At 43.3% G+C, this 22,512-nt stretch overlaps 1 protein-coding gene across 11 annotated transcripts in view; it reads right to left on the bottom strand.

Moving 5' to 3' along the window:
• FOXP1 (forkhead box P1) overlaps positions 1 to 22,512 on the bottom strand; it is a 164,324-nt gene that overhangs the window by 69,498 nt on the left and 72,314 nt on the right. For 7 of the 11 annotated variants that reach the window (XM_054387413.1, XM_054387409.1, XM_054387411.1 and 4 more), the window contains 2 exons: positions 1,449 to 1,586; positions 297 to 386 (listed from right to left, as the gene is read on the bottom strand). The exons of 1 other annotated variant lie outside the window; for it this stretch is intronic. In XM_054387413.1, the coding sequence (XP_054243388.1) occupies positions 297 to 386; positions 1,449 to 1,586 (228 nt within the window). The remainder of the gene's footprint in view (positions 1 to 296; positions 387 to 1,448; positions 1,587 to 22,512) is intronic. 3 more of the 11 variants (XM_054387414.1, XM_054387416.1, XM_054387417.1) reach the window with 1 other exon arrangement.

The following is a 22,512-nucleotide window of genomic DNA, read 5'->3' as shown; positions in this document are numbered from 1 at the left end:
TTACAACATACCTAACTTCCACAAGCACTCTCCCAAGATACAAGTCTAGATGCTTGCTCCAGTACTCATACCAAACATCCAGGCATGGTCCCCTGCTATAAAATATGTGGCAGCAAGCAAATGGAAAGCACAGGAAAACACAGGCAAAAACAGGACAATAACTCTAAATCTGAAAGCTGAGGCCCGATAGAGTCAGTTCAGTTGTGCAATCATTTATAAGATGAATGACAGTTTAATAGCCACTAGACAGTCCCCAGGGGTCTGTGGTTTGAAAGTAAAATGGGTATTGTCTGTACCTCTTTAGGCTGTTTTCCAGCATGTTGTTGCTGTAAAAGTTGAAGCTGCAACTGTTCCTGTTGTTTCTTATAAAACTCTTGAAGCTGCTGCTACAAAGAAAAGGAAAGATGGTAAGTCACAAAGTGGAGAGCCAATTCAGTGTCCCTTTTGGTGTAACACACAAACTGTGATTTGAAAAATAGCATCCTTTTATCTGTAATGGTCTGACCTTTAGTTTGAAACTCAACAATAAATTCAGTGCACACTGACTATTCTTGGCATTATCGTTTGAAAAGTAATCTCCAAAATGAACTGATGAAAAACATACCATTTTCTACACAAACTAATTAAAATAAGTCAAGGAATGACCTTTGATTGTAACAACAAAGCCAAAATGCCCTTGCTGAGAGAGCCTGGCGAATCTCTGCTGTGAGACACACATGCTTTCTAAATGATAGGGTTTGACTGTATTAAGTGTTGTCCAACACATCCATAGACATCCTGGGAAATACTCTTCTCCTCCCTGCTCCCCAGATGTGCACCGTGCCAGCAGCACTCCAGCACAGTCAGGACAGAGCACACCAGGTCGGGCTGGGCTGGATGATGACAACCCCCCAGGATTCCTGAGCCCCCACTGTGCTGTACCCCACAATAACAGAGCCTTGGGGGCTTGTTGGTGGCCAACTTTCAGCCGAAAATGGACCATGGCCTGTGAGAAACACAGAGACATCACTGCACAGCATATGTTGGCTGAAGTCAAACAGATTAAGGCTCACAACCCTCTTTGCTTTTATTGCCACTCTTTCCATAGTCCTTTAAGTTTCCAGCTGTGCATAACAGGTCTAAACTGGGAAGCATCACCCTGCTACCTTGTTTATTCCAACTGGTCAGGGCACAACATGATTTCTGGAGGATGGAGGCAAAAGCAACAGGGACATCTGCCGAAGTCCTGACACTTAAATATGCATCCGTATCATTTAGCTGATCTTGGAAACGCTCCTAGCACTGCTCCCTGGATTTGTTTCCAGTAGCTATTTCTAGAATTAAAAACAACGCTGCTCCGAAGCTCAGACCCAAGATGTGGGCAGCTTCTTTCACCAGAAACGTTTTGGGAGGTGAAGCCCTCTGTGATCTATAGGAGCCACCCGAGCAGCTGTTAAGGAAACAATTACCTGTTGAAGCATGAGTGCCTGCTGCTGTTGGAGCAGGACTTGGAGTTGCTGGGGAGTTAGCACTTGTTGCTGGAGGATCTGCTGCATTTGCTGGGGAGTGATCACTTGAGGTGTCATCATAGCCACCGACACTGGAACCTGAAGCATGAGAGAGAGCCAAGAGCGGGTCAGAGTGCACTGCCATGGCCCCAATGCACCACCATCACCATGCCTGGCATCAAGAGTGATGAAGGCAAGAGAGTCTTTACAGCCCACCTCACAGAGGCACCAACCACATCTTCCTGGAGACTCAGTTCCCCTAGGGCGAAATACCACTGCAAGGGGAATTCTTTAAAGCATGCGAGATGCAAATTCTTGTTAAGATGTATTTATTTGCACAAGAAACTGTCAACTGGGTCCTTTCCCCCCAAAAAAGCCCTTGCCTTCTGCAGAGAAATCCAACAGCCAAGTATCCTGCACTGATGGGATCTAGACCCTATTACCATAAGTTTTTAAGAAAATTGAAGGAAGGCTCAGTGATGTGAATAACAGCTCTAGACTCCTATGCAATTTTAACAGCAAGGCCCTACCACGATGTCTTTACCATTCCATATTCACCCAGCATACAGATGTCTTCAATTCTTTCGTATTATGTGAGATACCATTAAAAGCCGCTTTCCATGACATTTCAGTGACAAACAGCTACAGTGATGAACTTGATAGCATTTCATATTTGCAACTGTTAACACGTTTCTGCACGGGCATCTTTGCAAGGAACCTGTACACTGTATCTGAAAGGATGATGTCTTGTTCAGATAAAACACTGACATTAAAATGACAGGCTGTCTTGGCCAAGGTTACACAAATTGTATTCAAGCGGATACCTAATGACAATGCTATGAATTCTGCAAGCTTTCTAGAATGTAATTTAGCTATTCAAAATAATCACTGCACTTGTGTTTAATTTGCAGACTACATGAGAACCATTTTGTCAGTCCTAGTAATGCAAGAAGACTATTTCCCTAGAAACCCACCCCTCTACCCTCCACCCCAAAAAAGGAAAAGAAAAGGAGGAAGAAAAAAAAAAACAACAATAGAGGAAAAGACAAAACCCATATGAGTTTTAACAGTAATATTTAAGCACCTTACTTTTCTATAGTTTCAAATCAAATACATGACAGCACAGAACTAAAAGCAGTAAAGGATATACTTTGCTAAAAAGGATCTCCTGTCATCTCATGTATTACAATAAAAGGTAATAATATGTTTAGCACTTTTTCCATGCACCACTTTTTAAAGAATCAGCAGACAATAGCTGATCAGAAGATAAAGGAGTTAAAAAAAAAATAGTCTCCCAGTGTAGTAGTAAGCAAGAGAGAAATGCAGTATTAATTTTATGTAACATAATGTCTTAATATGCAGTTTATCTTGACTTTTTCACATGATTTGTCCTGTCATTTGCATAGCAAGCTCTCATTCCTAATTTCACAGTCATTATGCACTGATGTCCTGATTTCTCAGCATCACTAATTTTGATGAACTAAAAATGGTTCCTGAAGGTCAGAGGCATGTACTCTGCACATCTCCATGTGTTGTTGTGTACATGTTGTGTGCCAGGGCCAGACACTGTCTTGAACACATTTGTTTGAGTGAAGCCCAGCAAAGGCTCAGGCTTTTCTGACATCCCATTAACGCAAACTCAACGAGGTCCTCGGTGCGCTCCCGGTGCCACCGTACCTTCCCACACAGCTGATGTGGGCCAGGCAGGTGTGAGCACTGCCAAATGGAGATTTAATTATGGGTCAAATGTCAGTCCCACCGAAGCCAGTGGTTGCTCTCCCATGGCCGGTGTCACTTGGCCATGACTATGGGAAAGCCACCAGCAGCCACTGTGCTACCACCTTACCACACAGGACCAGCTCTGAGGACACTAAGTCATCAGGATGGGCAATCCCACTAATTCAGATCATTTTAATCTGTAGTTTTTAACAAACTTTTCTGGGAGTAGAACATTATTTAATTAAATACTGCTGTCACTATCTTCTCCCCGAAGCGTGACTCACCTTCATTATTCCCATCCCCAGAGAAGTTTACTTTACCCTCAGGTTTGTACTACCTTTCATTGAAGTTGGACTATGCAAACAGAAGAGGAAGCATGTTTAAGTATGTTTTCTGTGCCCTTCTTGGAAGACAGACAACACAAATACTCTTCAGTCAGATTTATGACGACAAGCTGGGATACAGACAGGAATAGGGTGGGGTGCTGTAAACCCTACACATTGGTGATTAATACGAAGGGCCACATTCTGCCGTCAGCTATGCAGAGACAACTCCCATTCACTTCCATGGCTTTTTTGCATGTTTATCTTGGGATAAATCTAAGGATTTGGCCCTGCCTTTGAAAACTGGCCATGTACCTTTGGGGGAAGTATCTCCTAGCTGTACACTCTTTGCTAGAACAGTAGCACTTACCCAGCAAGGAAAAAATAATTTTTCATATATGTGTATATATAGATATACATATCTATCTACCTATCCATCTCACAAAATCACAGAATTGTCAGGGTTGGAAAGGACCCCAAGGATCATCTAGTTTCAACCCCTCCTGCCATGGGCAGGTTGCCCAAAGTCACATCCAGCCTGGCCTTAAAAAAGATCCATGGATGGAGATTAAAAAAAAATATATATATATATGTGGGTGTGTATATATATATATATATGGCACATCTAAGAATACAAATTTGCATTGACCCAGTCAACTTCGTTGTACCATCTGAAACCCCATTTTCACACCACACCTGTGCCTCTCAAGAGGGTCCTACCTTCCGTTTATAAACATGGCCAACAGCCACATTTAGCCAAAGTTTGTGCTTCAGCTCATCACAAAAGCATCTTACGGAAACCTTTTACAGTCCAAAGTACAATGAATCAGAAACTGCGGTGTTAAAAATGAGATGCACGGCCCAGACCAAGCGTGGGCACACGTAGATTTTGAGGACTTTAAGTAGTTAAGAATGATGGCCTATATATCCACTCTCTTAACTCCCAACGTCCAACTTTTTCATGTAGCTAGTCCCTGGTAATACTAGGAATCAAAGGGCATGCAGCACCAGCAATAGGCTATTATAGCCCACACTTTATTACCCATTACTACCGAGGTCATTAGCGGTAAGAGTGATTGTACCGGTCTTAACCTATTGATCATTGTAACTACTATCATTTAATCCCGTGTTGAATGTCTGGAAAGCTGCTAAAGGCACACAAGAGAGAGTGCTTTAGCGATGAGAAATATAGCCAAAGCTTGGAAATTACACTTTGATTCATAAAATCTAGCCAGTGGTTTAAATCAATAGTATTTAAAACAGTCATGTAAGTTCTTAACTACAGCTCTCTAATATTTATGGGTCCCTTTTTGAGTGTATTCAGTCAAAACTAAACTTTATTTTAGATACTGTGCAATGTACTTTACATTACGTTGGATAAAAAATATTTATTTCTGCTATTCTGTCTGATAGCAAATGAAACCTAAACTGAGGGCTATAAATTAATTTTAGATTTTTAGATTTCTATCTCTCAGATGTCAACCGTGTTGCTGGGGAAAAAAAAAATTACAAACCAACTTTAAAAATGGCTTAACTGTTTAAGTACATGAAAATGAGCGTGTTTTATGAGTTAACAATGAATCACATACGGCAGTTTATGAAGAACTAAAATAATTCTCTCTTACTGCCTTCAGGGAGTTGAATTTCAAATTAAACTACTGGCAGATATATTTAAAGAACACTAAGTTAGTACGCAGAGCAGAAATCAATCTTCTTTTTTTTAAGTTGTTTATTTCTATTTTCCACATGAAACACGATTGTTGTTATTGATATGATTAATGAACTACTTTTAGTATTGTTGACTGATAACAATAGGGTGTGGTAGATACCCAGCTGCATGTAAACCTGGCAGCAAAGGTAAAAATACAGCTGCAATTTGGCTTTCGGAGCTGTACTAGTATAGACCTGCTGACATGCTAATGCCATCAACGGCAAAAAATGTCTTTAATACTCACAATTGTTTTCAGACACCATTTCTCCTAGGGTTTTGCCTGCTGTTGCTCCACATCTCCCAAAGCCCTCCTGTCCACCACAGCTCCCCCCAATTTCTAGCTCTGCAAACACACCGTGTTTTGGCCAGACTGACCAAGGAAAACTTCCACAAACTCTGGCCAGGTTCACCTTTAACTTCACAACGGAGCTACCGCAGGGATGCATTTGTCACTCCTCCCTACAACCCAGACAAGGGTCACGGGGATGAAAATGATTTAGTCCTATTTAATCATCTCCATTCCCCCATTTTCAGTGATATTAATATAATTAAATACTAGCTAAATAATTTCAAGCAGTTTAATCTTGTATGAAGTGGAAAAAAAAAAAGAAGAATGCCATTTTCACACAGCGTGCCTTCAGTGCTGGATACGGTTGTGGTCCTGTTAACTGTTAGCAGGCATGCATGGAAGATGGGGAGGATTTCCTCAATTCATAAAGAATAACTCTGCCAGAAAATCCTTTTCTCCTGCAATGTATGTTCAAACTTGATTTCAGTAAGACCTCATACCAGGCACCTTGGATTTCCAAACAGTAATTCTTCGCTTCAAAATTTTGTGATAAAAGTTAAACAGAGCAAAACACAGCCAAACACTGAAAAAGCAAGTCGCTGAGGAACGGTTAAAAATACTGGGCTACAAATAAAAAATAGACAGAGCTAGGTGAAAACAAACTATTAACTCCAGCTGTCTTATTAGAAAGCTGTTCCATGCAATACATTTGAAACATAAGGAAAAAAAAAATCTCAGCTGAAACAATGCAGAACAGCTTTGCTCATGCCACAGGAGAAGATAAACCACTGATACCCTGGCAAAGAGAGAAGTACGATGCCACAAGCCAGAGCAGAGCCCAGCAAAATCAGAAGTGCTGAAGGCAGGACCTGCTTCCATCCCGAGACTAAAACATTTCCGACATAATATTTCATCCTCCAACGTAACAACAAAAAAATGCTGCTGTTAGAATTATTCACACAGAAACTGCAGTGCTGCTCCATTATGCAAAATGGAATCTCACTTTTAGACTTAAGTTATTTTGCCATAACACAACACAGCACATCAAGACAGGTAATGTTTATTATATTAATGTAAAATCAGCTAAGTAGTCCCTCATTAGCATAACTGTTCTCTCTGTAACAATACAACTCCCTATTAAAAGATAGGGGGTTGGGTGGGGGGGTGGAAAGCCCTCTTTAAAATTAAATTAACATTTTATTATTATAATTTTGTTTATTGTATTTTATCAGGAGGGAATATCTCTCTGACCCACGGAAGGCAGCATGATGAGCTATGCTGACATTCCCTGGCACACCAGGGTATCTGCGCTGTCTTCTGTATTCTCTTCTAGTTGAGGAAAAATGGGAATATTTTCGTATTTGTTTACAGAATGAAACATTTGATCTTATCTACCACTTCTCATGCATACCAGGTTTCTCACTAAGTGCCAGGATAATTGTTTCTGCTATAATAAATACCCATTTAATTTGCATAAAAATATAAAGTTTACATAAATTAAATCCTTTCTACATCTAACATTTGTCAAATAGAGACTAAACTGAAACACACACACACAACCAAATACTCATTTAATAAGCTGAGTAAGATTTCAACCTTGAGATTATCACCATCATTTTTCACATTTTTGAAAGTTATCAGTTTTGTTTCCTGCTCCACCATGAAAGGAAAACTTATAACCTGCTGTACATGGTTCTGAACAGTGGTGATATTCTATAACGATTCAGTTAAAAAAAAAATAACAGTAATTTTAAAAATCCCTATTTTTTTCCTAGAGTTTATGAAAGGAAATGTTAGATGAATGTATTCTGCCAAAAAAGCCTCAAATAAACTAAAAGCAGTCCTGCTTGGAAACATCCAAAATACCCCTAAAGCCCTTGAAAACCCCTTGAAACCCTCTCCCTCCCCAACACCCTTAATACACTGAGAATGATCATCATGTCAGACTCCTTACATTTGTGTATTAATTCATTAATACATTAAGGAGAGCTTAATTAAATAATAAAAGACCGTGATTGAACCGGCAACATTTAATATGCCTAGAATTTCATCTGAGCAAAAGAGAAGTGTTACAGAGAGGGCTTTGCCTTTTTTTTTTTCCCTCCCCTGCAATGCCCGACAGAGATTTCCAGGGAAGGCTGAGCCCTCTCTCCACTCCCTGTTTTTTCCTGCAAGAGTCAAACCCATAGCCACCTGCCCTTCAACCCTGGGGCATTTCAGAAGACATATATTGTTCTGGCCAGCTGAGAAAAACCCAACCAGTGAGCTCTTGAGAAATAATTCACCTGGTTAAATTCTGCTGTTTATTTCCCATACAAAACAGAGCTCAAACACTCAGCTGGGCTTTGCCACTCTGGTTGCAAGCGTAGCCCTTTATAACAGTTGTAAACTTTATTTGCTTAAAATGTGCAGTTTTTCACACCTATGGCAGACACCTACAGCTGAACATCACAGCTAAGCACAACGGTGCAAATTAGATTCTAATGAGAAAACATCAGTTGCTTCTTTGACAATCTTGCCATTCACTGATTTACTTCTAATGAAGACACACTCCAACCGGCAAGCTCGCTGTGTTAAAGGTCAAAGCACGTTCAAAAAAACGCCTCACAAAATCAAGGCAAATGGGAAACCCGTAAAGGAACCTTCTCATAAAGTGGCGTGGCAATTAGAGTAATTGTGCAAAAAAAAGCCGTCTTCTGGAAAAAAAAAGTAAAAGAAATTAAGCTGCCACTACTGTAACAGGTTAGGTGAAAATCAAAATTTAATGTATTCTCCCTTGTGTCATCTTGTTTTGTCAAGACATCAAATAGAATTGGAAAGTACAAAATAACAAGCCCTTGAGAAATCACAGAAGCCGACCTTTTTGATGTTGTTGGTTTACCTTGTTCTCAGTTATTTGAACAATGATGTTTCAGATTTAAGGGCAAGATAAAGCTTAAAAATTAAAACCCGTTGTCAGTTTGGGGAGGAGGGGGTGTTGTCCCTCCCAAATAACCGAGCATCTTACCTAATCAATGAAGGCAAATCCTTCCGAAACTAGCACACGGAACAATTAGCAATTCCACTTATTTGTTCAATATTCAGTCTGGGTTTTCTACCATTCACGCAACTTCAGCACAAACTACAGATCCTCCTGCTAGCAGAGGAAAGTCTGCTGGAAAGGTTATAAAGAAAAAAATGAAAGGGAAGAAAAAAAACTAAAAAAGAAAACTGGGGAAGAGATATTTGCCAGTGCTGCTTCGCTTCCCAATCTGTACACGGCCACTTTAGGTCTGCAGATGAACACGAGGTTATTTTTTTCCCCTTTCCTTGTAACTGGAAAGTGAAGCTGAGCAAGTAAGCACCTTATAAAAACAAAACAGTACAGGACATTTTAGCTCAACTACAGCAAAGTAGTTTCCAGTAATGCAGTTCTGCTTTCAATAAAACAAACAAACTGCTTAAAACCAGCCAAGCCTTTCACCAAACAATAACAAATTTAGCTGATGGTGTCAGGACTTTCCCACAATCTAGTTTTGCAGGTGTTGATAAAACTACGCCCGCTACCACTTTTCCCTAGCAAAGAGGGGAGAAAACAACATCAGCAAGCTATCCTGCTCCTGGGAAACATTTTCATAAAGTAATCCAAGCGCTGTGTCCTTCCAGTTTAGGTTTGTCTACAGCAGTCTAAAACAACTAAAAATACAGATCAAGAAAGCACAGGAGCTTTGCAACTCCTTAAAACTTTTGAATGCAAAAATCCTTCTTCCCTTACCTTTCCTTCAGCTGCCCAGGGCATGCAATCACAAATAAAGAAAGCAAAGTGCTTCACACTGGAACAGTAATTTGTTAGGCTTCAGTGTTTTAAAACCAACATGATTCTCAAGCAACATCAGCACTTGAGCACTGCCAGGTTAAAATGCTGTGCAAGGCATCACTCTAACTGTCCTACATCCCTTTCAGTCCCTAAAAATCCCCTTTAGCCTTCTCCACACAACTGTTGAAACCCTCTTCTTCCTTGCACACAACCAAAACCAACTCAACTGGTGCAGACGTCAAAGCCCACTGTCCATTAGTGCAATAATCCATCTGTGACCCGTTACAACGCAGGGGTGACACAGTACGACTCTGCAGTGGTGTCTGATAACTATTTATGCCCCAGTATAAATTTCAGCATGGGGCTAAGAGTCACACTTCTAAAACGTGTTGAGGACTCATCCAGCTGTAGAAGAATGCGAGGAACCCACACCTTCCTATGAGCAGCCAGATCCCCCGAAAGCCAGTGCTGGGAACTCATTTCTTCCCTGTCAATTCCATTATATTTATGACTTCTCTTTAGTTCATCTGAGTGACTGGTCAGAGCATGTCTCAGAGCTTCTGGTTTGTTTTTTTTTTTTTTTAAAGCAAAAATAACACTGCTTGAAAAAGGGAGGGCACAATGGTAGAACACAGTAAAGTGTATGTTGAACAAGACCAAAAAAAAACCCCAACACCAACTGTAGCAAACAAAAAAAAAATTTCAAAGCAGCCCTTCCTATCATAAGCTTTCTGATGATTTATGGTTTACCAACTCAGCAAGGTTACGCAACACTGCATGCCTTTAGATGCATTATTTGAGTCAGTTGAGATTTAATTAAGATCACAGCCTCCAAAATCCCTGTCAAATGAAAATTCACAGAAGACAATACACTATATATCCTCATGCAGATAGTCTCCATTCCATGCTCTGGAATAACATAAGTTAATCCTTTTTTCTATGGTGGCAGACAAAAGTTCACTAATTTTGTTTTCTTTTGACACTTGTGTTGTTTTCTGTTTTATGTCATGAGATCATTCCACTTTGAGAAAGGGAGAGGAGCTGATATAGGGGGAGAGGAGGGAGAGCAATATGTCTGAATATGGCAGCAGATGTATTTTGACATTCTCACAGCTCTGCCATGATGTCATCAAGTTTTCATATAATTAACCCCTGCAAGTAAGAGCATCATTTCATGACATCTGTCCATTGGGAAGAAGAAGAAGGAATGGGGGACAAACCACAAAATCTTGCTCTCAGGCTAAAACCCAAATCAAACAAAATTACATTAAGGCTACAAGACAGAATTCACATCTCCCGTATCAGCGAATGGCTTCTCCCAATTCATCATCTGCCCCAGCTGCCTGCTCACCTCAGCGGTGCTCTGAAACCACACGCCCAGCTCATCGCTAATGCCTTCTCCTGATGGTCCTGGTGTAGGGGAAGCCCTCCTGTAGATGATCCAACTCCTCTATACGCTACACATGGGCATGTTAAAATGGTATTTCTTAGAGGGAAATTGCTAGAACTTTACCTCATTCCAGGGGATTTCTGTTTGCTTTATCTTAGTATCTGCTTGCTTATCTCATGGTTTAGAAATGACAGGTGCTAGCGGTCTTTTGTTTGACAGGCCACTACACAAATAACTGTCTTGCTTGAAAGGGCTAATGCACTACTAATGAACAATAAATCAACTTTGATTATAAAGTGTCAGACCAATCAGTTTGCAGTTCAGCTCTGTCGCAGCCTAGGCCAAGGCAGCTACTCAGCGTAGGATTTGGGTTTCACCTCTGCAGCCTTATCAATGAATTTTTTTGGAAGTAGTCATAGGAAATCACTGAAAGCCCTCTGACTGCAAGGAGAGTGTCTCCTTTTAGAGACTACCTAGCTGCTACTGCAATAAATACACCATCACAAAAGCCATTCCTTAAGCAGACAGAAGCATGCTCTAAGGACACACTCCCATCTAAACATATTTTAGCTGTGCCTTTTAAAAGAGCTAGAACCAAACAATCACTTTTTAGCTTAATGTAAAGATGTGCATGATGCCTGGACGCTCTGCATAGTAAATAAAAGGCACTCAAACAGCAAATACTCATTTCGCAGGCAGTGTTTGCTGTTGGTTTGGGTTGGGTTTTTTTTTTCGGAGGGGGGAAGGGACAGACTCCTCTCCTGTTCTAATTACTGCACATGCACAAGTTGTTTCAGGACTGGACCCGGGAGCATGAGGCAGGAAAATGAGCTCTGAACAAAGCAAAAAAGTCTTTTAACGTTTCAGTTTATTTATGAAAAGATGAACTAGCTTGCACAAGTCACTTCCTATAAGAAACAAACTTCAGCCATCTCTTGTAGTTAGCAGTTCAACATTCATCACTAGAATAAATCCAACAATTTCGTTGTCATAAACAGATCTTAGTCACCCGGAATGATTCATGTTTCCTGACACTAAACTTGTTTTTATTTAAAAATATAAAATGGTTGTGCCTCAAACACCGGCACACGACTGCAGTGGCTCTTCCCCAGCTCCAGCAAAAGTGGAAGCCCCCAGTGCTTTGTAAACCAAGCTGGCTTTGAAAGAGTTAATTCCAAAGAGGAAGAGTGTATATGCACTTTGCTCTAAACTTACCACCCACTTCCGAAGAGTTCCCTCCTCCCCACCACCCTCGCAAAACCATCTCCTCTGCTCTGAAAGGCTGGCTCGCAGGGTTGACACTTCACTCGGCTACGGTTAGATCCCGTTACGTTTATTTCACTGGGGTTCACAACACTAGTCAATGTCAAAACCAAAGCTCACTCACTTAATTTCCCCCTGCGAAACTGACTGGCGAAGCCATTCAGCCATCCCGGCTCCTGACATTTAAACCTGACAAAGTATTTTACCCGGCTCTCTTGCACTTTCCCTTCTTCCTTGCTCCTCTTACAAACTACAGCACTCGAGTCGAACCTGCCGCGGCCACCCAAACTGTCAGAACAAAAGACCGGCAAAGACCCCAAACTAGCCACTTTTCTGCACCTTTTATCAAGTTGCGAGGAGCGCGCGCTGCACCTCCCTCCCCTCAACCGGCCGCTAAACTCCGGCCCTGCAACCAGGAGCCGAGACGCCGGCGGCTAAAGCATCGTTCGGCTTCCCCGGGCTCTTTCCGCCAGTTTGGGAGCAGGCCTGTTCCCGCCGCCCCACACACCCTCCTCCCCGGCTCAGGCACCCACCTGGGCGGCGGCGGGCGGCGGGCGTCTCGCCGGGCCATGGAGCGGGCTGCGCAGAGCAGCGCGGAGCGGACCGGTGCGGAGCGTGCGCGGGCTGAGTGCCGGGACGCGCTGCTCGCGGGCTGCCGCGCCGCCACCCGCGCGGCCCCGCCCCGCCCTGCGCCGCCGCCGCGCACACCCCGCCCCGGAACGGGGCGCCCCGCGGGCCCGGCCCCGCTCCTCCTCCTCCTTGTCGTCCTGCTCCTCCTCGTCCTCCTCCCGCAGCGGGCACCGCGCTGCCCCTGCGCCCTCTGACCGGCCGCGGCAGCGCTCCCGGCCCCACAGCGATCCGCCGAGAAACTCGTTAAAAGCTGCCTTCCCCCTCCCCAAATAAATATATTTGGCCCCCAACAGATGTGGTGACCGGAGGGAAGGAGGGAGGCAGCGAGCACAACGCGCCCGGCTGTCGCTTCCACCGCGCCGCACAAGAGCCGAGGGAGAATCTCTCCTTCCTACCGCAACTTTCTTTTCTCCCATGAAAAGTGGCTCTTGCTCTGCTCTTGTTTTTCCCGATAGTTCTGCCCCGAAAGCTCGGGATTTAATAAGAAATGGTCACAATTAAAAGAAAAAAATCTGCCACGAGATGCCTTTAACAGGAGTTTGCACCCAACCAGACCAATGGCATGGCCTACGAGCAGGAGTATCTTCCCCTTCTCCCTTCGCAAAGCAGAAGGGAATCCATCACCAGAGTTCAGCAGTGGGACGTCCCAAGACACCCCAAGGCTTGCAGCTCCGTCCACTGTGCACCTCACGCTGCCTCAACACAACCCAGCGCTGGGCTCCTCCACACCAGCACCTGGCAGCAGGAGCCATCAGTACCTGTTGGTAAGGCAGCCGAGCCTTCGAGATGGGTGGAAGCGAACCACTTCTCTGGGGTCTGTGGCACCTTTATCACGGTGGGGTTAGTGGTTTCACATCACTCCAAACAAGCTTCCTCAGACTCACACGGGTATGCTCAGAGAAATACTTTTTTTAGCCCCCTCGTCTTCCAACACACAAACACCATTCTGTCAGCATGCTGACTCTAACCCAGGCACTGTCACGGCCCTGGTAACCTAACTTCACTTGTCCCAAAAGCCACTATCCACTTCATCTCAGGAAGTACTATTTGTTAAAATATTTTTTTCCTTCTTTTTTATCTTTCACATTCTCATATAGTTTCTGAAGACAGCGTTGACACAGACAGTTCCTTCACTTGCATTAAAAAGCCAAAAGCTGCCCTTACACCGTTCCCAGGCAGAAGGGTACTTTATTTGCCAGAGTCAAGGGCTGTTAGACAATAGCCCCATTAGTTATGCTGCTAAAGAACCTCACAAGAAGCAAAGACAAAGGACCCAATTTACTGACAACTTGTGATCTGATGTTAAATGGGATGCGATACGGATTGCTTTCCACCCTAAAGTGTTTTCGTGTCAGATAACAAATTTATTAATGGGATTTTTTTCAGGTCACAAAAATGTGACCCCACCCTCTTATGAATATTTAATAAGGGACTAAGGGCATCTTTTGCAAGACCCTAAATCTGCCAGAAACAGCCTACATGAATCAGAAAGCGCCTGCCTCTTAAAGGGGCACACATGCACCCAGCAGGGTCAGCACAGAAGGGGCAGGGAGCAGCTGGTATCTACAAATATTGTGTGGATGCAAAGCGAAGCAAAGAAATCTGCACACGCTTCAACCTGCTGGATGCTCAGAAATAATAGAAACCAGTAATGCATGCAAGGAGCTAGTAATTATTATCGCCTGCGCTTAAGAGAATCCTTCCTGTCCTGGACTTCAAAGTAATCTCGAGGAACTTGGATTGCTTTGGGGAATATATTACAGAATTACAGACTTAAACTTTTCAACAGTTTCTCTCGCAGACCAGCTCCTCCTCCCCACTACATCTGCTAAAAGCATCGCTGTGACAGCATCCCCAGACGCACTGCTGTTGAAGGAGCATCGGTAGGAAACGGCTCTGTGTATTTAACACGCCCTTGCTAACTCTGCAGCCTAAACGAGAAGGGGGCTGCAAGCCCAGGCAGTCTCTGGGTGGAAATCCTCTGATCTATCTTGTCATCCTCAGCACAAACTTCTCACCCACACACGACCCTCAATCCTATTTAGTCACATCTTCAATTCTTACTTTCCAATACAGCCATATTCAGGTACCCACATCTGAACAAAAGAGTACTGCCTTCCTCCTGTCCCTGATCACACCTTTGGACTAAGCTCTGACTTACTGTATTTGTAGAAAAAAAGAGGACTCTATGAAGCCTACCAATTTGTTCAAGTCATTTCTCTTCTTTTCAGGGGCAAAGAAAAAGCCTAACATGGTAGTGCAAGCACAAGGCAGTGAGGAGGACACAGGGCAAAAGCACAGTTCTAGGTCTGGCACTGATGATTCTTCCCAGCCTTGGGCAAGTCACCTAGAATGTTTTCAATTTTTTTTTTTAATAGCTATTATATTGAAGATTCCTCTTCTCTGAGAGCTTGCAGTACTCCTGGCCTGGTTCTGGAGTTGCCCACAGCCCCACCATTTCTAAGGCAGTCAACAGTCTCAACATCTCTGTCTCCTCACATGTAAAACAGGGATACCACTACTCATGTCAAGATTTTCTATAGACTCTGAACATCAAAGGTGCTGTCTAAGCACTGAGCACTGGACACTGAACCTGCAAGCTGTATTTTTAAAGCATTTTACATCCTTTCATATAAAAACTTCATACCTGCAAGCTCAGCCAACATCTGCTGTGGGCTAAAACCTTCAGTCCATTTCCTTAGTAACAGAGATGGTAGCACTCGTTAAGTAAGGTCACCGTGAAATATAATGCATTTCCAAGCCAGCAAAATATTTTAAAAGACCAAGAAGAACCATAAACTCCCACTTTAATTCCATTCAATTATGGAGAGTCATCACAGACAGAGACAATCAGACAGAGGCGTTCAAAACAGAACACATAAAGGAGTAAAAATAACTGGGAATGAGTGTAGCAGTCTAGGTGACTGTTTGGCACTGTGTGCCCAAGGAATGTCATCCATATTAAATGGTGGTACCAGCACCTAGGTGAAAGAAAATAATGACTAGATACCAGGCCCTAAGGTCCAAGTGAGAGAAATGGATTATGAGTTACAAGTAAGATGAATACAATAAATTTTTTTTGTTATGCTCTTATTTTATATGTCCACTTTATTCACAGGCTTCTGCACACATCTATCCGTGCGGAGGCTGTGGACTTGCCTATCAAAAAACCTTGGTTGCCTGTGGACCAGGGAAGAAAGAGAGACAAGACATCCACATAGTGCCACCTCCTCTAATCAGAATTAACCTGCCCAAATCAGGACATATTCTGTCTAGTCCCAATATAAGGCAATTTCTACCTGAGACAGCAATTTATCCTTGTCCCTGGAATGTGCCCCTGGGCAGGACAGACCAAATAGGCCCCACTTTGCTCTCTGGCAGCAGATGGTAGCCCAAATCCTGCTCCCTAAGTACAAATTTGGGAATAATTCAGGTGAATGTCAGTGCCAGTGCTGCTGTGGCCTGGAGAAGCCTGCTTGCCCACCGGGGCCAGCACCAAAGCTGGCACAGGCAAGTGCCAAATCACGCTGCTCAGCACACGGCTCAAGCCATGGGCTGTGTTAAGAGCAAGATGCTGTTTGCAGTTCTGAGGGAAAAAGCCATCTCAGCTGCTATTCCCACTCCTTGATCCCCAGGCCCATTTTTGTGGGGTTAAATCACATTTTCCTGTTTTGAGAATACTTCATTTTCCCTTGTTGCTGTTTGAAAGGCCTATGAAAACAAATGGGGAAAACAACTGACTAAACAGGAAACAGTGAAACTTATAACCCACAAAATGCTGAGAAAAAGCACAAAGTAAACATTTTTTTTACTTGTTTGTTTCTTTTTCTTTTCTTTTTTTTTTCCTAGACATTTTTAATAATGTCAGCTAAAGCCCTCATGGTAAAGTATCTTCAGGCAGAAAGGTGATTTTTAGGCTGATGGTGTCTGGAATAGAACTGAACAGCAAAGCAATTAACATTTCAGTAACGCCTGTGTCCCTGTTGCTCTTCTTTTTTTGATGGGAAACTGTCACTTTCCTTATTGCCCCCGCAAATTCTGCATGACGAAGGCTCTTTAAATCCCCTCAGCGTTGTACAATGGTTTAAATTTCACTTCATGGCATGCTTTAAATTACCATTCACATCTTCATTTAATGCATCATTTTATAATGCCAGTGTTACTAGTTAATTTATATATACACAGCAGGATGTGTCAACATTCAGGTGAGTTATGAATATGATTGTGCAGGAGTTATGGAAGACATTTCAGCAAAATTATGGTTCCTTCTAAACATAAAAATATTAATAATATATCAAACATCACAGGTAAACAAATTTTATATAATTGCACCCCCCCTCCATGCTTCCAGATAAATAAATAGCAACATTTTTGCTCTGCATTCAGATTTGAGGGATCTTAATAAATTGCCGTCTCCTTTCCTAATAAACTGTAATCTCTTGTTTCCGCCACAAAGTAAAATTTATTAGTGCACTCTCCTACCAGCAGGTCTGCATCACTCACAGCACAGTGTGCAAATTGTTCCAAGTGTGCTTGGGTATTATTCATAATTTATTTTTCTGCCCCAAAGTACACAATATTTTGAAAGGTAATCACCACTAACTGTTTCAGTTACTTTTCTTAATTATGTGAGATAGCATTTATGTCACGTACAGTAGAGGAAATGCTGCAGTTTCCATTAAAACTCCTTTTTTATTTCTTTTTTTTTTTTTTTTGCCATGGCTTGAAACACAGTGTTCACACAGAGAAAACCTCAGGACAGGAAAGACTGGAGGTAGTATCTGGTAGGAGATGGCAGCACTTCCACTTGAAAAGAACAACCCTTGTCTACCAAAATAACCTACTGGGCATGACAACGGTGATGGCTCTGAGAGGAAAAGTAGGTGTTTTGTCATGATGTTAAAGTTGCCATGGTAAGAAAAAAAAAACCAACACCACAGAATGAAGCATCAACAAAACAAATGTCAATCAAACACATTTTTGTCCGTTAAGTATTAACCAGTGAACTCCTGGCCACCCCAGACACATCATCTCCTGCTCACTGCCTCTGTGCAGGCAGGCTGGGGCAGCCCCAGCGCACCCAAGCTTTGCATTTGGAGGTGGCTCACCCGGCTCCGGGGCTGGTGCAAGTACAGCTGGTGTGCAATGGAGCCTTAGGCGCACTGCCCTCTCCTGGTGATCTGCCTGCCGCAGCAGGAGAGTTCACACCGTTCTAAAGCCACCTACCTTCCACAGCAACTTAAATACGCACACCCCTACAGACACACAGTGTGGATTTAAACTAAAATAAATAAGATCGAATCTGGGCCCCTTTATGTAAATACACCTCTCAATCTATTTCACACACAGCCCATGAGTACCATGCTGGGCATTGGTTCATCTGTGAGAATGACCACTGGGCATCTCACCATGTTTTACTCACTCTGCTTGGAACACATGTTGGTGTATTTTCAATAAAACACCTTCTTAGCAGTAATGGGCCACTGCTCTCTATTCAATGGTCCCCAAGGTTTTGTGATATTGTGTATTTATCTGGCTCATAGTTCCAAGTTTTCCTCCAACTTTTAATTATTTTTTGAAGGCAGCAGCCATGGAAAGAGCTTTTGTTCATCTTTAAAGACGAAAACACTTCATACATGCAACAGAACAAACTGAATTATCTCCTAGAGAGGTGTTTAGGTAACAGTCCTCATGGTTAGAGTGCACAGAAAAGCTGCAGCACTGCTGATGCTGCACAGGGAAGGAGTTTGAAAGCAGCACCGGAATCTCTGCTCCTGCTAGGATGAACAGCACCACAGCACCTCCAGGAATCAAATACACCTCCAGGAATCAAGTGCACCTCTAAAATGTCAAAAAGCAGCACAACAGAGCAATTTGCAAAGCAGGCAAACAATGCTAATGCCAAGAAGACTTACTGCAGGCAGGAGGACATAGAAGAGCCTTCCAAGATGACCTCTGGTTGCCATCCTGGACATGCAAGGTGTGCTCGCTGCAAGGCAGCACTCAACTACCAGGAGCTGCTACTGAAGGTTACCATTGCAGGGTCCCCTGTATACGAATAAAAAGCTTTTCTGGAAGCAGGACATAGTGTGGAAGGCCTCCTCATGACCACCATCCTGTGATGTACATGAGGTACTGCTTCTCCTCCTTGCCATCTCTGGTTCAGGAGCATCCCTTTTCTCAGCCCAGCAGGATGAGGGTCAGGAGGGGAGGAGATGCTAGTGGCACACAGCAGGGCAGGGGGAGACCTGACTTCTGCACAGCCATCCCCTGGCCTTTAGTGTGTCAGTCATTTCGATGGTGCACATCTGGTTTCACATGGACAAGAAACAGCCAGCCACAGAGGCTAAGCAAACACCCCGACTATGGGACTTTGCTCTCAGATCCCTTGGGGTCATCCAACCAGCTCAGAGTCCTTTGTGCAGCACTAAGCAGGGCCCACTGCACGCTCTGGGGTTTTCCTTTGTACTTCCACTGCGGCCCTTCACAGCACAGTGCCACGATCTGTAACGACTTCTCAGATAAATGGGGCTTGAACTTTCCTCTGGGACAGGGACCTCTCTTCACACTTCCCTCCTGAGGCAAAAAACGCTTCTATCTGCAACCATTGGTTGTTTCATCCAAATCCAGCTGCTGCTAATCCCAAATCTTTCCCCTGAGCCACAGGGTTAAAAAAAAGGTGCTGAGAGGTAGCAGGTCCCTGAGACAGGAGGGGATGCAGCAGGGCAGCCAGGACCCACTCCACTGCACCCATCATGACAAAGGGTGAACAAGCAAATAAAGGATTTTGCCTAGGCCCCTTAAAACAAACTTTTCTTTCTGTAGCCAAAGAAATCACTCAGATGTGCCTAAAGGCTCAGGGCAGGGCAGGGCTGCTTGGGTTGGAAAAGTACAAACTTGATGCAAAGTGTAACAATGGAGGGATACTAGAAAAAGCCATCTGTGGGAGTGATGCTATTATTTATGGTCTGGAAGGAGAGGACAATTTCTCTGCCATTAAATGCAGACATTTCTGGGGTGGATGGTGGCAGCAGTTTCACCACACAGAACTCTGGAGGAATTCAGGACACCTGAGGCACCAAATCCCTCACTGGAATGAAATTGCAGGGTGATTAAGCAGAGAGAATGTAACTATCCAAACTGTAATTTGGCCAGCACAATGGATCTAACACCCCTATTCTTGGGAGGGGAAAAAAAAAAAAAAAAAAAGAAAAAAAGTACTGTATTTGAAGTTCAAAATCTAATTAACTATTTGAGAAAAAGAATTCTGTTTTAAAAAGAAAATTCCTAACAATATAAAGAGAATTAGTGCCAAAGTTTTTGAGGAATTGCATAAAATGGTATGAAAAAAGCATGATATTGGAATAATAGAAATGACTGGATTTGCTCAAATGTTCCTTATACCTTATAATACAAGAATAAAATACAGTGTAAATCCTTCTATCTACATAAGTTCCCTGCACAGAAAAATCTCTCCTTTAATAGGTTTACACCTTTAACATGTATTAGTTTGGAAAAGTCCTAGGGTATAATTATACGTCTTGGCTTGGCACATTAATAGCTGTTCCCTTCATTTACTGATTTCTTTTACTGGTCAATTTGCTATTTTACTACTCTGCTCTTACAGCTCAGCTTCCCTGCGGCACCCCCTGCCAGCAGACCCCCTGCTAGGAAGGGGAGAGGGTCCGAGCTGGATATGGGCTGTGTGATCCCATGGGAGATGGGCTTGATGCCTTGCCCTAGGCCATCTGCATGCAGGATGCTCTCTGGGACGTGGCATTTGCATCTGCATGTTCTAGCAAGCCACAGGTCGCAGGCCAAGGGAAGCAGAGCTGCCTTCACCTCCTCAAAACTGTACAGAAATATACACTTCAGGTCCAGGAGAAAACAAGTCAAACAGGGCTTCTTGCCACTATGCTGGCGATGTCTCCCTTGAGGTCACTATGGACCATGCTCCTGTAGAGGTTTACAATCCCGCAATCCACATCATAGAATAGAATCATAGAATCAAGCAGGTTGGAAGAGACCTCCAAGATCATCGAGTCCAACCTATCAGCCAGCCCTATCCAATCAACCAGACCATGGCACCAAGTGCCTCATCCAGGCTTCTCTTGAACATCTCCAGGGACAGAGACCCCACCACCCCCCCGGGCAGCACATTCCCATGGACAATCACTCTTCCTGTGAAGAACTTCCTCCTCACATCTAGCCTATACCTCCCCCGGCACAACTTGAGACTGTGTCCTCTCCTTCTGCTGCTGGTTGCACTGTTTCCCCTCTCAAATCTCCTCTGCTGCCTTGCAGCCCTCAATTCCTTCTTTGTTCCAGGCTTTCCCTGTTGTCCCAAATTCTCCTCTCTGCGTCCCTGGAGCTCCATCCCCATTGCTCCTCTTTGCATTCCTCTCTCTGTGGCTTGAGAAATCTGGAGAGATGCTCAGCTGGGATGGGATGCTCACTGAAGTCCATATCTGGGAAAGCACCATTTTCCCATCATTGAGAAGGGACACTCCTAATGATCTCCCCTACCAGTCCCCACAGGTTCACTTTGCATCCCTCAGCCCCAGACTCAAAGGCAGAGCTGGCATTTGCTAAGCCTCTGTCCAGCTTTTACAGTTTTTTTTCGACAGTTTAAGAGGGTTTTCTTGTGTTCTAGCAGAGCCATTCATTTAATGGCTTTTCAGCACTGCCATTATAAACCAGAACTTTTCAGGTGTTTATTACTCAGCTTTAAAAACTGGCTCTATGCTGAAATTTGGCAAATGAAGTGTCAGCCTAGGAGAGAATTCTATTTTTTTGCCAATTTTATGCTCTAAAAAAAAGAAGAAAAAAACAAAGACCCCATTTTGGCCTCCATAAAAATGCAGCTTTTGCTGCCTCTGTGACACTGGTGAAGTAACAAGTCAATATTGTACCATTGCCAGCAGAGCTGTGGTGATTCAATGCCTACACTTGCTTTGAAGGTGAAGAGTGCTATTGAGCTGCTAATTATTAAATATTTTTACAGGTCCTGCCACACAACAAAGATGCAGAATGAAAACAAAGAGAATATGAAATGTCACAGGGGAAAGGAGGAAGGAATTGACATGAAGGTCTGGCATTGAAGATGGAGGAGCTGGAAAACAAGAATCAAGAGCACTGGTAGCATGGGGGCCTCCAGCCAATGCAAGAAGAATGAACAAACTGATAGGGAAATATTATTTTTCATTTTCCAAGATGGTATTTCAAATAGAAATAAAACACAAATGATAGTGTGTAGCTTGCTCCATGCCAAAGCTAGCAACGATGCAGGATCAAAATCAGCTCTAAACTAAGCTGAAGTGAGGTCAGTAGGGACCTCACATTGCTCAATCAGAGCCAAGAGAAACTTTGCCATGTATTTTAACATGCAGGAGACAGAGCTTTGAAGGTGCTGAGGAAGGGTAACCTTGCCTCGGCAACCTGGCAGACATACATTGACATAAAAATGGGCTGGGGATCTCCAGGGGCTCAAAAGATGTAAGCACCCCCCAAATCTCTAGGATCTGTATGGGGGTGGCAGCATTCAGATCATGCATGCTTCAGAATCTGACCTAGGTTGATCCACCTTGGCTGAGCAGGGGGGGAAAATAAGTTGTCTCCACTCTAAAGCTCCAAAGCCACTTCATTGTGTCACCTTCTCAGGGGACTGTGGTTTCACAGCACAAAGCTAACAGAGGGAGTATTTCTTCTTTGGAGGAAAGGCTAAGGATCAGGAGAGAAGCCAGGCCAGGGCACACTTCCATGGGAAGTGCTGGATCAAAGTAGGCAAGAGAAGTAAGTCATCAGGGCTGCTTTCAAACACAGTAAAAAGGAAAAAAAAAACCCACAACAATTTATCTTTCTGGAAACTTTCTGCTTGTCTAAGTGGCAGCTATTTAAATACAAT

Source organism: Indicator indicator, chromosome 15 (assembly GCF_027791375.1).
Source record: "Indicator indicator isolate 239-I01 chromosome 15, UM_Iind_1.1, whole genome shotgun sequence".
NCBI lineage: Eukaryota > Metazoa > Chordata > Aves > Piciformes > Indicatoridae > Indicator > Indicator indicator.
This window is presented reverse-complemented; position numbering and strand designations above follow the sequence as displayed.